The 15,396-nt window shown below is 51.2% G+C and overlaps 1 protein-coding gene across 1 annotated transcript in view; it reads left to right on the top strand.

Moving 5' to 3' along the window:
- Positions 1-14,786, top strand: part of LOC147102008 (uncharacterized) — a 46,781-nt gene extending 31,995 nt beyond the window's left edge. The window contains exons 3-4 of the mRNA XM_085964140.1: positions 10,298-10,383; positions 13,925-14,786. Coding sequence (XP_085820266.1) covers positions 10,298-10,383; positions 13,925-14,121 — 283 coding nt within the window. The 3' untranslated portion in view covers positions 14,122-14,786. The remainder of the gene's footprint in view (positions 1-10,297; positions 10,384-13,924) is intronic.
- Positions 14,787-15,396: the final 610 nt, after the last annotated feature.

The raw sequence follows: 15,396 nt of genomic DNA, 5'->3' as shown, positions 1-15,396 counted from the left end.
CTAGTGGAAATTCTTGGAGCACATTTTTCACCAAAACCTCTGGTTATTGCTGAGAGATTTAGATTTCACAAACGGAATCAAGAGGAGGGGGAATCAGTGACGATGTTTATTGCTGCTTTAAAAAGGTTGTCGGAACACTGCCAGTTCAAGGAGGTGCTGAATGACACCATTAGAGACAGACTTGTGTGTGGTCTGCAAAATGCAGCCACACTGAAGCGCCTTCTTACTGAGGACAACCTTACTCTTGAAAAGGCCATTGAAGTTAGTGTCTCCATGGGGATGGCGGAAAAGGAGGCTCACCAGTTGAGTTCAACAGGGAGAGTTCACAAGGTGTCATCTGAGCCTAAAGGTGCGCGGAACGGCACATGTTACCGTTGTGGGAAAACGGGCCATCACGCTAATGACTGCTGGTGTATGGAGCTGGAATGCCGAAATTGTGGCAAAAAGGGTCACATTGAACGCGCCTGTAGAGGTAAAAAAAGAACAGGCAGAGCTGGGAAGCATGGAAGCACAATGTCTGTATTTGGACAAGAGAGGAAAAAGAGTGTTCATTCAGTGCAGTATGATGGAACAAGCAAAACAGAGGGGAGCGACACCTCTGAGGAGGAAGAGGTGCACATACTGACGGTTGCAGGCAGTTCAAATGGCTACTGGGTGTCACCACTGGTGGAGGGACAATCAGTGCGGATGGAGGTGGACACAGGCGTGGCTGTGTCCCTTGTTTCAGACACTGTCTACAACAAAATGCTAAAGCATCTTACCCTTCAGCCAACAAACATTGTGCTAAAGACGTATACCAGCGAACCTGTGGCCATGAGAGGCGTCATTGAGGTGACAGTTAAATTGAACGGACAGACTGCAAAACTGCCACTATATGTGGTAAAGGGAAATTATCCATCGCTACTGGGACGTGCGTGGCTAGAGAAAATCACGCTGGACTGGCCTGCAGTCCGCATGATGTCAAAAGGGGAGTCAGGTCTGACTGCAGTGTTAAACAAACATGCAGAACTCTTCAATGGGGAACTTGGGAGCATGAAAAAGATCAGCGTGAGACTGGACATTAAACCTGACAGCAAGCCGAAGTTTCACAAAGCCCGACCTGTACCCTATGCAATTAGGCCAAAAGTTGAGGCTAACTTGGAGGCCTTAGTCGAGAATGGAGTCCTGGAGCCTGTGAGCGTGAGCAAATGGGCCACACCCATTGTTCCTGTCCTGAAAAAGGATGGATCTGTTCGAATCTGCGGGGATTTTATAGTGACTATTAACCCGGTGCTGTCTGCGGAACAGTACCCTCTTCCCCTCATTGATGATCTTTTTACGGGCCTGGCCGGAGGGCAAAAGTTCAGCAAAATAGACTTATGCCAGGCTTATCTACAAATGCATGTCGATGACAAATCAAAGGAGCTGCTGACAATTGTGACACACAAGGGGCTATACACGTACTGCCGCCTTCCGTTTGGAATTACGTCGGCCCCTGCTCTATTCCAAAGGGCAATGGATCAGATTTTGAGTGGACTGCCAGGAGTCCAGTGCTACCTGGACGACATCCTTGTCACTGGGACAAATGAGGAGGATCATCTTCTGAACTTGGATGCGACACTACAACGACTGAAAGAGTACGGACTCAGAGTTCGTAAAGACAAATGTGAATTCTTTCAGTCTTCAGTTGAGTACCTGGGGCATGTGATTGACGCTACTGGCCTGCATAAGGCGCCGCCAAAGGTCAAGGCGATCGTGGAGGCCCCAGCACCCCAGAATGTGAGCCAGTTACGTTCATTTCTGGGGCTACTTAACTACTATGGGAAGTTTATTCCAGACTTAGCAACATTGCTGAAGCCTTTACATCAGTTGCTATGTCAAGGCAAAACATGGAAATGGACTGAACTGTGCAACGAAGCTTTCGCCCAAGCAAAGAAAGCATTGCTGAATTCGGAGGCCCTGACACACTTCGACCCAAAGCTACCCATGCAGCTAGCATGTGATGCATCACCATATGGTGTGGGAGCAGTCATATCCCACATCATGCCTTCGGGTGAAGAGAAACCTATCGCCTTCGCATCACGCACCTTGAACAAGGCCGAGAGTAACTATGCGCAGATCGAGCGCGAGGCCTTGGGAATCGTTTTTGGAATTCAAAAATTTCATCAGTACCTGTTTGGGAGAAGGTTCACACTCCTGACAGACCACCGTCCATTGACTTCAATCTTCGGGCCCCACACCGGAATTCCGTCTCTCGCTGCAAGCAGGATGCAAAGGTGGGCTTTACTGTTGTCAGGACACACATACAACATCAAATATCGCAAATCAGACTTGCACGGCAACGCAGACGGTCTCTCGAGGCTACCCTTGCCTGTTACTCCCCCAGAGCCTCGTCAGATAGACATCTTCTACTTTAGACAAGTGGAGGGAGCACCTGTCACTGCAGTTCAGGTGCGAGGGTACACCCGCAACGATCCAGTCCTGTCTGAGGTAATGGACGATGTCATTCGAGGGAGAGCGATAGGAGATTCTCCTAGTTTGAAACCTTACGTTTCAAAAAGAAATGAGCTCTCCGTCCAGGCAGGTTGTCTTCTTTGGGGACGCTGTGTCATCATTCCGCCACCTCTGAGGGAACCTATACTGCAACAACTTCATACAGGCTACAGTGGGATGGTTCGGATGAAGGAAATGGCAAGAAGCTACTTCTGGTGGCCAGGTCTCGATGGGAATATTGAGGAGAAAGCCAAAACATGTTCCCCATGTCAAAGGGTCCGGAATGTTCCACAGCTGGCAACCCTACACCCCTGGGATTGGCCTGCAGAGTGTGGCAGCGAGTACATGTGGACTTCGCCGGTCCTTTCGAAGGGAAGATGTTTATGGTGGTTGTGGACGCTCGTAGCAAGTGGCCGGAGGTTGCTGTGATGAGGTCTACCACGGCAGAGAAAACAATTGAGAAACTTGGTGAGATGTTCAGCCGTTATGGCTCACCAGAACAACTCGTAAGTGACAATGGTCCACAATTTGTATCACAGGAGTTTGCAACCTTCCTGCATGTGAATGGTGTCCAACACATCAGGTCTGCGCCCTATCATCCCTCTACTAATGGCCAGGCAGAAAGGTTCGTGCAAACTTTGAAGCACGCCTTGAAGGCATCGCAAGGTATGGGCTCAATCCACCAACGTCTGAACAGCTTCCTGTTGTCCTACAGGAACGAGCCGCATGCCACAACCAAAACTTCCCCCGCTTCGCTCATGATGAAGAGGCAGTTGCGGACAAGTTTTGACTTACTCAAACCTCCAAGGGCAGAACAGGTTGTCCATTGTCAACAACAAGCTCAAGTTGAAAAGAGAGAGAAAAGAGCCAAGAAGAGACGGTTTCATCTGGGAGAGCACGTCCTAGCTCGAAACTACAACACTGGACCGAAATGGGTTCCTGCTACGGTGATCACGCAGATGGGCCCTGTGTCTTACACGGTTGAGACTGCTGAGGACGTCGTCTGGAGAAGACACACAGATCAACTGTTGCTAGGAGCAGAGACAGCCACAGAGGCTCCAACGGCTGGTTGGCCTGAACTGTTTCCGAATGATACCGCAAACCAGCATCCTTTGCCACAGTGCTCTTCTCCAACACAGGAAGTCAAAGAGACTGTTCCACCTGTGCAAACTCCTGACTTTCAACTGACACAGGCACCTTCTCCATCCAGGCCTGTGTCAATGCCTACTGCTGTGGAAGCCAGCGATGACCACCGGTATCCTGTCAGAGAGCGGCGGCCTCCAAGACGCTTGGATCTGTAGGCTTAGTGACTTACCCACAAGACTGGGGCAGAATAAACCCCAGGGTAAAGTCAGGGTTTGAGGCAGTCTACCTCTACCCTAGGTTAGTTGAGTGTATTGAAAGTAACTTACCTATTGAGGAATACTGTGGACCTTCCATTTAAGAGGGGAGGAAATGTTATGTATTGTGTGTTCTATTGTGTGTTCTCCTCCCACCTGTGGTGGCGCTGTCACAGGAGATAAATGGTTGGGTATTCTCTCGGTTAAGTTTAGCTCTCTTTGTTCGGAACTTGCCAGAACTTCCTTTCCTTCCAATAAAGCACTTCACGTTTGAATCTCTGAGTTCTGAGTCCTAAATTGTGTCTAGGTAGAAAGGTACCGACACAACACCTTCAACTGAGGAAAACACCAGTTTAAACAAAAATAAAACCCAGGGAAACAGAATCAGCCGTCACGAGGAAGTTACAATGGCCCTTGCTGTTTAATCTCTTCATTGGCCCGTTGTTTTATGAATGAGAAACTATGGGGAATTCTGCTGTGTTGAACAGTCAAATGTTTCCTCACACACCGTCCACTCTCCAGAACTCTGGAAATGACAGATGTAACGGAGAGGCACGGGGCTGGATTCCCCTCCGGTTAGCAGTGAGCTGGGATTTCCACAGTGCTAGACCACTGCGTTTTCCTCCAAGGACATTCATTATTTACGTGGAGTGTGTTCGGAGCCGCACTACCATGCCTCATTGGTGTATTGCTGCTGGGAAAGTGAATCAGAGAGTGTTATATACTCTTAATGTTCTGCAGCTAATTACAGGGGGCGTGTGTTATTGGAGAGAAGAAGCCACATGGAGCAGAGTGTTTGAAGGAGCTGCAGCTTCGGGGGAGGATAGCCAAGAAGAGGCCCCAGATTCCCAGATACATCCGTGGATGTTTTACTGGCTGAAGTAAGGGGCTGAAAGGGATGGACTCTTGGACTCTAAGACAGGAGGCTCCATAACAGGGTGATTCAGGCCTGGTGGAGGGAAGTGCTGAAGTAATCAGTGCAACCTCCGGCACTGGTTCCTCACAAGGGTGGCCAGTGTAAGTCAAGGCACTATTCTCAGCGCACACCCTGTAACAATGATAGAGGCTTCACTCACCTCCTTACCTCTCCTAGGAAAGGAAAGGAATGAACCTGCATTGATATGCTGGAGAGGGAAGTTATGGACAGGATAATAATAGATAGAGAAGATGTACTAAAAAGATTAGTGTTGCTGAAAGTTGGCAAGTCACCTGGTCCGGATGAAATGCATCCTGGGTTGCTGAAAGAAGCAAAGGTAGAAATAACAGGCATTGGTCACAATCTTTCAATCCTCATTGGATACAGGAGTAGTCCCGCAGGACTGGAGGGTTGCTAATGTTATACTACTATTCAAGAAAGGGGAGAGAGATAAACCAGGAAACTACAGGCCAGTCAGCCTAACATCTGTGGTGGGAAGTTATTGGAAACTATTATCAGGGACAAAATAAACTTTCATTTGGAAAGGCATGGGTTAATCAAGGAGAGCCAGCATGGAATTGTTAAAGGCAAACTGTGTCTGACTAACTTGATTGAATTCTTTGATGAGGTAACAGAGAAGGTTGATCAAGGTAGTGCAGTAGATGTTGTATATATGGACTTTTGGAAGGCATTGGACAAAGTGCCACACAGGAGGCTTATTAAGAAGATGGAAGTCCATGGAATTAAGGGAAAAGTGGGAGTATGGATACGGAATTGGCTCAGTGACAGGAAGCAGAAGGTGGTGGATGGATGTTTTTCTGACTGGGAGGTGGTTTGCAGTGGCGTTCCACAAAGGTCAGTTTTGCGTCCATTACACTTTGCAATTTTTAATAAATGACACAGACTCGGGTGTAGGGAGCAGCATTATAAAGTTTGCAGATGATACAAAACTTGGCAAAGTAATAGATCATGATGAGGATGGTTATAGGCTTCAGGATGACATAGGATGGTGAAATGGGCAGAAACATGGCAGGTGGAGTTCAATGCGGAGAAGTTTGAAATGATGCACTTTGGGAGGACTAATACGGAAAGAGAGTTCACTATAAATGGCACGATTTTGAAAAGTGTAGATGAGCAGAGAGGCCTTGGTGACCATATACACAAATCCTTAAAGGTGGCGGGGCAAGTTGATCAGGGGGTTAAAAATACACATGGGTTACTTGGGTTTAGAAATAGAGGAAGAGAATCTAAAAGCAAAGAGATCGTGCTGGAACTTTATAAATCACTGGTTAGGCCTCAGCTGGAGTGTTGTGGACAATTCTGGGCCCCACACTTAAGGAAAGGTGTAAAGGCCTTAGAAAGGGGACAGAGGAGGTTTACCAGGATGTTACCGGGGATGAGGGGCTTCAGTTATGAGGAGAGGTTGGGAAAGTTCGGACTGTTCTCCTTGGAACAGAGAAGGTGAAGAGGTGACCTAATCGAGGTTTACAAGATGATGAGAGGTTTTGATCGAGTAGAGAGAGAAAAACTATTCCCTCTGGCGAGTGGGTCAGAACGGAGAGGTCATAGTTCAAAATCATTGGAAAAAGGTCCAGAGGGGAGAGGAGGAGAAATGTTTCCACTCAGAGAGTTGTCGTGATCTGGAACGCTCGACCTGAAAATGTGATGGAAGATGATTCCATCAATAATGTTAAAGGGAGTCGGACGGGTACTGGAGGATGAGGAACTCACAGGGTTACGGACAAAAGGCGAGGGGGTGGGACTGAGCACGACGGCTCTTTCAAAGAGCCAGCACGGGCCCGATGGGCCGAATGGCCTCTTTCTGTGCTGTACGTTTCTATGATTCTATATATCAGGACATCCCAATGCTCTTTACAGGCAATGAAGTACTTTTTAAGTGTTGCAATGTAGGAATTTAGAAGCCAATTTGCGCACAATAAGCAATGAGAAAATGACCAAATCTGTTTTAGTGATGTTGGTTGAGGGATAAATATTGGGCTGGACCCCGGGGAGAACTCTCCTGCTCTTCTTATAATAGTGCAATGGGATCTTTTGCATCCACCTGAGAGGGCAGATGGGGCCTCGGTTTAACGTCTCATCCAAAAGATGGCACCTCCGACAGTGCAGCACTCCCTTAGTATGCACTGGAGTGTCAGCCTAGATTATGTGCTCAAGTCTCTGGAGTGGGACCTGAGTCTATGACCTTCTGGCTCAGAGGTGAGAATTCTACCACTGAGCCAAGACTGACACTGTACTCTTTCTTTCTATATCATCACCTGGGTGTCAAGGAAACTCACTTATGCAGAGGGGGAACCTCTGGAAACAGTGAAGCACTGTCTTAACTCACAATCACTTATTACTTGCCACAAGAGGTTCTGCTGGTCTTGAAGGACAGTTCATTTGAAAGACCAGGAACCTGCAGGTCCCACCGTCATGTGATGCATGTGGTCCTATGGGGGAGTAGAGTCCAAGACACCCACATTCCTTTAACATTGTGTTCTCACCCTGCAAAGGAAAAGGCTACACATAACCAACACCAAAGAAATTCAGCAGGGCACCAACACTAAAAACCCGGATTCCACAGAAAGGAAGTTCTCCTGGAACTAGGCAGGCAGGTGGGAAAGGCAATGGGAGATGGCAAGGTTGGAGGTGAGGTGGCAGCTGAATGTTGGTAAAGACAGGGCAAGGCTCTTCATACACAGGCCAGGAAAATCCTTGGAGCTGCTCCCGTTCCATCAGTGATACTTGGTGGAAATCACATTTACAGAATTTTCTGACTTTCGATTTCTGAGCCCATCCCTCACAACATTTGGGAGTAGGACAATGGCAGGGAACCTTTGAACATCTGTCTTATGAAAGAAATTGGCAGATGCCTAATGGTGTGTGGGAGCCTGTGAGGGAGTGGGATGAGCAGGCAGTGCCATTGTGTAGTATGCTAACCCATATTCATTGACATCACTGGGCTGTAAGTAATGCCCTCCTTTAACCAGCTGCTAACTGTCCTGGTCCACCTCCTCCCTTCCTGTGCCACCTCCCGTTCTCATCATCATCCTCTTCAGCTTCAGGAAGCAGCATTGTGATATCATGTGGTGCCCAGCAAGTTACAATATTCCCAGAGCCACTGGCTGGGCTGTAGTGCGAGGCTCCACCAGATTTATCCAACTGCCAAAAACAAGTCTTGAGAATGCCTACAGTCCACTCAGTGACACTTCTTGTAGTTGCAGGGGCCTTTGTATATCTGTTGTTCCCCTCTGTCTGCAGAAGCTTTACTGGAGTCATTAGCTGATCACCAATCAATCAACTACTATATTATGCTATATATTAAACGTAGGAACAGGGGTAGACCATTCAGCCCCTTGAGCCTGCTCCGCCATTCAATTAGATCACAGAATCACAGAAACCCCACAGTGCAGATAGAGGCCATTTCGGCCCATCGAGCCTGCACCGACACATATCCCACCCAATCCCCGTAACCCCTACACCAACACCAACACATATCCCACCCTATTCCTGTAACCCCATGATCATGGCTCATTGGTTAGATTTATTCAACTGAAACTGACCTGGAAATACCCTGCATCCATTTAAATTACAAGTCAGACAGCTAACAACTTGTGTAAAACATCGCACCATAGATCATACCATGGCAGCCTGATACTAGGCTCCGAGTCATAAAGGCTAGTATAGTAGATTGTCACATGGAGAATGCATCAAGACAGCTGGGTAACCGGCATTGCTGATAAGGTGATTGGCATTACACACTAGCTGCACGTTAATTAAACGGAAACCGTTCCTGTTAATAGGGAATTCTCATGAGGCTTTGGGTTCGACCTGTGTCCATCTATTGCTCCTTGCACCTGTGGGAACCTTACTAGTCTGTAGTATTGGATAGCTTTCTCTCTCTCTTTCTCTGGTTTTATTGGGAAGGATATGAATTATGAAGCTTTCCCGAACTGAGTATCAGTGCCCTTTCTGTAATGAAGGCCCGCTACCTGACTAATGTGACAAACAAAAACAACAACTTGTATTTCTATCGCACCTTTAACGTCGTAAAACGTCCCGAGGCACTTCACAGACAAAAATTGACACTGAGCCACATAAGGAGATATTAGGACAGGCGAGGTAGGCTTTAAACAGCGTCTTAAAGGAGGAGAGAGAGGCAGAGAGGTGGAGGGGCGGAGAGAGAGTGAGGGGGAGGGGCGGAGGGGGGAGGGGGAGAGAGGGCGTGAGGGGGAGGGGTGGAGGGGGAGAGAGAGGGAGTGAGGGGGAGGGGCGGAGGGGGGAGGGGGAGAGAGAGGGAGTGAGGGGGAGGGGTGGAGGGGGAGGGGGAGAGAGAGGGAGTGAGGGAGGGGGTAGGGGCAGAGGGGGGAGAGGGAGTGAGGGAGGGGGGTAGGGGTAGAGGGGGGAGAGGGAGTGAGGCAGAGGGGGAGGGGTGGAGGGGGGAAGGCGGGGGGCAGGGCGGGGGGGAGGGCGGAGAGGGAATGGGGCGGAGGGGGAGAGGGAGTGAGGGGGGAGGGGGAGTGGTAGTGAGGTGGAGGCGGGGAGAGGGGCGGAGGTGGGCGGGCGGGGGGGAGGGCGGAGAGGTGGAGGGTGGAGGGGCGGGGAAGTGGAGGGTGGAGGGGCGGGAGGGTGGAGAGGTGGAGAGGGTGGAGTGGCGGGGAGGTGGAGAGGGTGGAGGGGCGGGGAGGTGGAGAGGGTGGAGGGGCGGGGTGGTGGAGGGTGGAGGGGCGTGGAGCTGGAGAGGGTGGAGCAGCGGAGAGGTGGAGAGGGTGGAGGGGCGGGGAGGTGGAGAGGGTGGAGGGGCGGGGTGGTGGAGAGGGTGGAGGGGCGGGGAGGTGGAGGGTGGAGGCGAGGGGAGGTGGAGAGGGTGGAGGGGCCGGGAGGTGGAGGGTGGAGGGGCGGGGAGGTGGAGGGTGGAGTGGCGGGGAGGTGGAGAGGGTGGAGGGGCGGGGAGGTGGAGAGGGTGGAGGGGCGGGGAGGTGGAGAGGGTGGAGGGGCGGGGAGGTGGAGAGGGTGGAGGGGCGGGGAGGTGGAGGGTGGAGGGGCGAGGAGGTTCTGGCAGGGAATCCCAGAGCAGATCATCGTTCAGGCGAAGTGACGCCAAACTTCAGGTGCAGCAAACAAAATGGCCTCCTCCGAGGAGCGCCCGCCTCGGAAAGCTCACCGTGCCGCTGCTTCAGTTGCCACGAGGCTTAACCCCGCCTCCTGGACCCTATTTAAATATGGGATCCTCTGGACCTTAAAGGCCGTTGTTTTGGACGATGATTCCAATGCAGTGTCAGACTGGGGTTTGTTGACTCGCCTCTGACCCATTTTACTCTCTTCACAGCCCCACAATGGGTGATAATTCCGAGTACAATCCCGCCCATGTTGTGGTTGGTGAATGGCTCCATTGACGGTCGACTCGGGGTTGGGGAATGTAACTGACGCATAGCTTCTGCTTGATACAATAGTGAGAAGGAAACGGTCATGTTTACTTTAAGACCAGCATCAAAGCTAACAGAATGTTCTAGAATGTCCAGATGGTGCGATTAACATCCATTTTCCATTTTTCCTTCTTCTAATGCAGTTGCCGCGCAAATACTTCATTGAACGAAACTCCCCAAGACCATGCAAATGATAACGCCTGTCAGCTGGACCATGGACACGATTATGGCACGTTCTGTTTTGTTATCTTGCTTCTCAATAAGATACGCTATAGTAACAGCACTTGGGATGGGGGGGGGGGGATTCAACTTCCCCCCTAAAGTGTGGGTGAAGTTGGCGGAGAGGCCTCTCGCTCGCAGGTGGCGACAGGAGGCCTGAACTATTTGTGGGTTCGGGCCTGAGTTAAACGCCTGCTGGCGAGCGACGGGCAGGGGATGGATGCTGCACTGCGGCTCGCCAGCTGTGGGAGGGCGAGAATCTGTCTGGCCCCTGTCCCGAGTGGGCTGGCAGGTTGGACCTGGGAACTGACGCGAGAGGAGGGGCCAAGCACAGACGGGCAGTATTCGTACCGTGCCAGGAGGCGCCGCTCCAGCCGCTGTTCAACAAAGGTCCCAACCCACAAATAGTTCAGGCCTCCCAACGGCAGCATGGAGCAGGAGGCCCCCCAGCCCCTTCAACTTGACCCATCATTTGGGGCGCTAGTCGAATTCTCCCCCAGCCCCTGCCTCACCCTCCCAAGTGCGGTCACCATCTGGAGGAGCTCCCTCTTCTGTAGCGACTCCCAGTGGCTCCTTCCAGGGCTGCTGGTCAGGTCCACTCGCTAAAATGGACAGAACGCGCAGGCTCTGCCCTTTCAGGGCTGCTGGTCAGGTCCACTCGCTAAAATGGACAGAACGCGCAGGCTCTGCCCTTTCAGGGCTGCTGGTCAGGTCCACTCGCTAAAATGGACAGAACGCGCAGGCTCTGCCCTTTCAGGGCTGCTGGTCAGGTCCACTCGCTAAAATGGACAGAACGCGCAGGCTCTGCCCTTTCAGGGCTGCTGGTCAGGTCCACTCGCTAAAATGGACAGAACGCGCAGGCTCTGCCCTTTCAGGGCTGCTGGTCAGGTCCACTCGCTAAAATGGACAGAACGCGCAGGCTCTGCCCTTTCAGGGCTGCTGGTCAGGTCCACTCGCTAAAATGGACAGAACGCGTAGGCTCTGCCCTTTCAGGGCTGCTGGTCAGGTCCACTCGCTAAAATGGACAGAACGCGCAGGCTCTGCCCTTTCAGGGCTGCTGGTCAGGTCCACTCGCTAAAATGGACAGAACGCGCAGGCTCTGCCCTTTCAGGGCTGCTGGTCAGGTCCACTCGCTAAAATGGACAGAACGCGTAGGCTCTGCCCTTTCAGGGCTGCTGGTCAGGTCCACTCGCTAAAATGGACAGAACGCGCAGGCTCTGCCCTTTCAGGGCTGCTGGTCAGGTCCACTCGCTAAAATGGACAGAACGCGCAGGCTCTGCCCTTTCAGGGCTGCTGGTCAGGTCCACTCGCTAAAATGGACAGAACGCGCAGGCTCTGCCCTTTCAGGGCTGCTGGTCAGGTCCACTCACTATAATGGACAGAACGCGCAGGCTCTGCCCTTTCAGGGCTGAAAAGTGCAGTCGGATCCTGATTTGCATATTTAAACAGCCTTACACCCAAAACAGGTGGGCCTGCTGCTCGCCCGATTACAATCTTGCCACAAAGTGACGTCAGGTGGCTGAGGCCCCCCCTCCCCCTCCCTCCCCCTCCCCCCTCCCCCTCCTCCTCCCTCCCCCTCCCCCTCCCCTCCCCCTTCCCTCCCCCTCCCCCTCCCCCTCCCCTCCCCCTCCCCCTCCCCTCCCCCCCTCCCTCACAGAGCGGGAAGAGGTTCAGTGACCTCACAGAGCAGGAAGAGGTTCAGTGACCTCGCAGAGCAGGAAGAGGTTCAGTGACCTCACAGAGCAGGAAGAGGTTCAGTGACCTCACAGAGCAGGAAGAGGTTCAGTGACCTCACAGGGCAGGAAGAGGTTCAGTGACCTCACAGAGCAGGAAGAGGTTCAGTGACCTCGCAGAGCAGGAAGAGGTTCAGTGACCTCACAGAGCAGGAAGAGGTTCAGTGACCTCACAGAGTAGGAAGAGGTTCAGTGACCTCACAGAGCAGGAAGAGGTTCAGAGACCTCACAGAGCAGGAAGAGGTTCAGTGACCACAGAGCAGGAAGAGGTTCAGTGACCTCACAGAGCAGGAAGAGGTTCAGTGACCTCGCAGAGCAGGAAGAGGTTCAGTGACCTCGCAGAGCAGGAAGAGGTTCAGTGACCTCACAGAGCAGGAAGAGGTTCAGTGACCTCACAGAGCAGGAAGAGGTTCAGTGACCTCACAGAGCAGGAAGAGGTTCAGAGACCTCACAGAGCAGGAAGAGGTTCAGAGACCTCACAGAGCAGGAAGAGGTTCAGTGACCTCACAGAGCAGGAAGAGGTTCAGTGACCTCACAAGGGTAGTCACTGTAAGTCCCAGCGCTCACCCTGTACCAATGATCGAGACCTCCCTCACCTCTCATAGGAAAAGAAAGACTTGTATTTCTATAGCACCTTTCACGACCACTGGACATCTCAAAGCGCTTTACAGCCAATGAAGTACTTTTGAAGTGTAGTCACTATTGTAATGTAGGAAACACAGCAGCCAATTATGCACAGCAAGCTCCCACAAACGGCAATGTGACAATGACCAGATAATCTGTTTTAGCGATGTTGATTGAGGGATAAATATTGGCCAGGACACCAGAGATAACTCCCCTGCTCTTCTTCAATTAGCACTGTGGGATCTTTTATGTCCACCTGAGTGAGCAGACGGGACCTCGGTTTAATGTCTCATTCTAAAGACACCAGCTCCGATAGTGCAGCACTCCCTCAGCATTGCACTGGAGTGTCAGCCTAGATTTTTGTGCTCAAGTCTGGATGTGGGACTATGAACCCACAACCTTCTGACTTAGAGGCGAGGGTGCTACCCACTGAGCCATGGTTGACACCTAGATGTACCCTTCCTGTTCTCAAATGCTGTGCTATTATAAGTGTATATTGGAAGCTGGATTCTCCTCCGCGATCTCGCCCAAGGTGGGGTGAGATAGCAACAGGGAATGAGGCAAAATCTGGTGGTGAGGCCTACTACACCTCGCCACCCCAACCCAGATTTCCCTCTCCCCACCCCTGTCCAGACCACTGCTGGCCACCACTTCCCATGCAAATGGTGGTGTGGGCTTGAGCCCAGGCGCCCAGCAGATTTTACTGGCATCTGCCTCTGCCCCAGTTAATGCCACCTCACAGGACAGCCATGTGGAAGGTGGTGGTAGGCCCCAGGAAACCATGGTAAAGGGCCTGAGGTTCAGCCACTGGAGAGAGAGAGGGCCTTGGAGCAGCCTCCTCTCCCTCCAAACTGGCCCCCTGTGTAAGCCTCGGGCTCTGCCGTACTCGCGATCCTCAGCACTCTCCTGTTCCTCCAAGTGATCAGATCCCTCATCTGGGGCTGCAGCACTAGCGGATTTGCGGCCAGGCACCTTTTGGCAGCAGGAATCCCATCAGGAGAGTGACATACATCTTCAATAACCTCCCCCCCCCACAACACAAGGAAATGGGTTGGTTTTGGTGGGCGGGGGGGTGCCAGAGTTGGAGTGGAGTTCCACACTGCCGAGGGGAATCCAACCCTAGATATCTAAACTTTCACAAACCACTAAACAGAAGCCCATTGAAAATCTGACAAAGTTCTTTCTGTCTTACAGACAATACAGTGAACAAGTTCTCCAACAAGGAAAATATATCACATGTATATGAAATTCCACCAGATTATGAAAATCCACCAGATTATGAGCAGAATGCAGCTAGTGGATACGTTGATGTTATGCCAGAGGATGACGGAAATTATGATGATGTAATTGCCCCAGGATGGGTTAGTGAAGACTATGATGATATCAGTTAGACTGCACAGAAGGAGCCCATTCGGCCCATCCTGCCTGTGCTGGCTCTTTGAACGAGCTCTCCAATTAGTCCCACTCCCCCGCTCTTTCCCCCGAGCCCTGAAACTTTTTCCTTTTCAAGTATTTATCCAATTCCCTTTTGAAAGTTACTATTGAATCTGCTTCCACCGCCCTTTCAGGCAGCGCATTCCAGATCACAACAACTCGCTGCGTAAAAAAATTCTCCTCATCTCCCCTCTGGTTCTTTTGCCGATTACCTTAAACCTGTGCCCTCTGGTTACCGACCCTCCTGCCACTGGAAACAATATCTCCCTCTCTACTCTATCAAAACCCTTCATGATTTTGAACACCTCCATTAAATCTCCCCATAACCTTCTCTGCTCTAAGGAGAACAACCCCAGCTTCTCCAGTCCCTCCACATAACTGAAGTCCCCCCTCCCTGGTACCACCGGGCAGCACGGTGGCATAGTGGTTAGCACTGTTGCCTCACAGCGCCAGGGACCCGGGTTTGAATCTGGCCTCGGGTGACTGTGTGGAGTTTGCACATTCTCCCCGTGTTTGCGTAGGTTTCCTCCGGGTGCTCCGGTTTCCTCCCACAGTCCAAAGATGTGCGGGTTAGGTTGATTGGCTATGATAAATTGACCCTTAGTGTTAGGGGGATTAAATACGTGGGGTTACGGGGATAGGGTGGGATATGTGTTGTAGGGGTTACGGGGATCGGGTGGGATATGTGTCGGTGCAGGCTCGATGGGCCGAAATGGCCTCTATCTGCACCGTGGGGGTTTCTGTGATTCTGTTTCTGTGATTCTGGTGAATTTCCTCTGCACCCTCTCCAAGGCCTTGACATCCTTCCTAAAGTGCGGTGCCCAGAATTGGACAATACTCCAGCTGGGGCCTAACCGGTGATGTATAAATGTTTACCATAACTTCTTTGTTTTTGTACTCTGCCTCTATTTATAAAGCCAAGGATCCCATGTGCTTTTTTAACCGCTTTCTCAACTTGTCCTGCCACCTTCACAGAGTTTGAACCCTAACTATAAGGCAAACATGCCGACAGTTGCTAATGTTCTTCATTGTTCACACTGCAACTCATGATAAGTTAAGTGTAAATATTGTCTGAGTATCTGTAATTTTGGCCTCTTTTCATTGATTGCTTGAACAAAGGAGCAGTGATGTTTAGGGAGAGTTACAGGAATTAGAACGTATTCTCCACAGAGCTGCCTGGTGCTGCTGTTGTTACAAAGCCTTAACACTCAGCATGCTGGATGGGAAGGCAC

The sequence above is a fragment of the Somniosus microcephalus genome, chromosome 22 (assembly GCF_052327205.1).
Source record: "Somniosus microcephalus isolate GS21.2 chromosome 22, FLI_Smic_1.0, whole genome shotgun sequence".
In the NCBI taxonomy this organism is placed as follows: Eukaryota; Metazoa; Chordata; class Chondrichthyes; order Squaliformes; family Somniosidae; genus Somniosus; species Somniosus microcephalus.
This window is presented reverse-complemented; position numbering and strand designations above follow the sequence as displayed.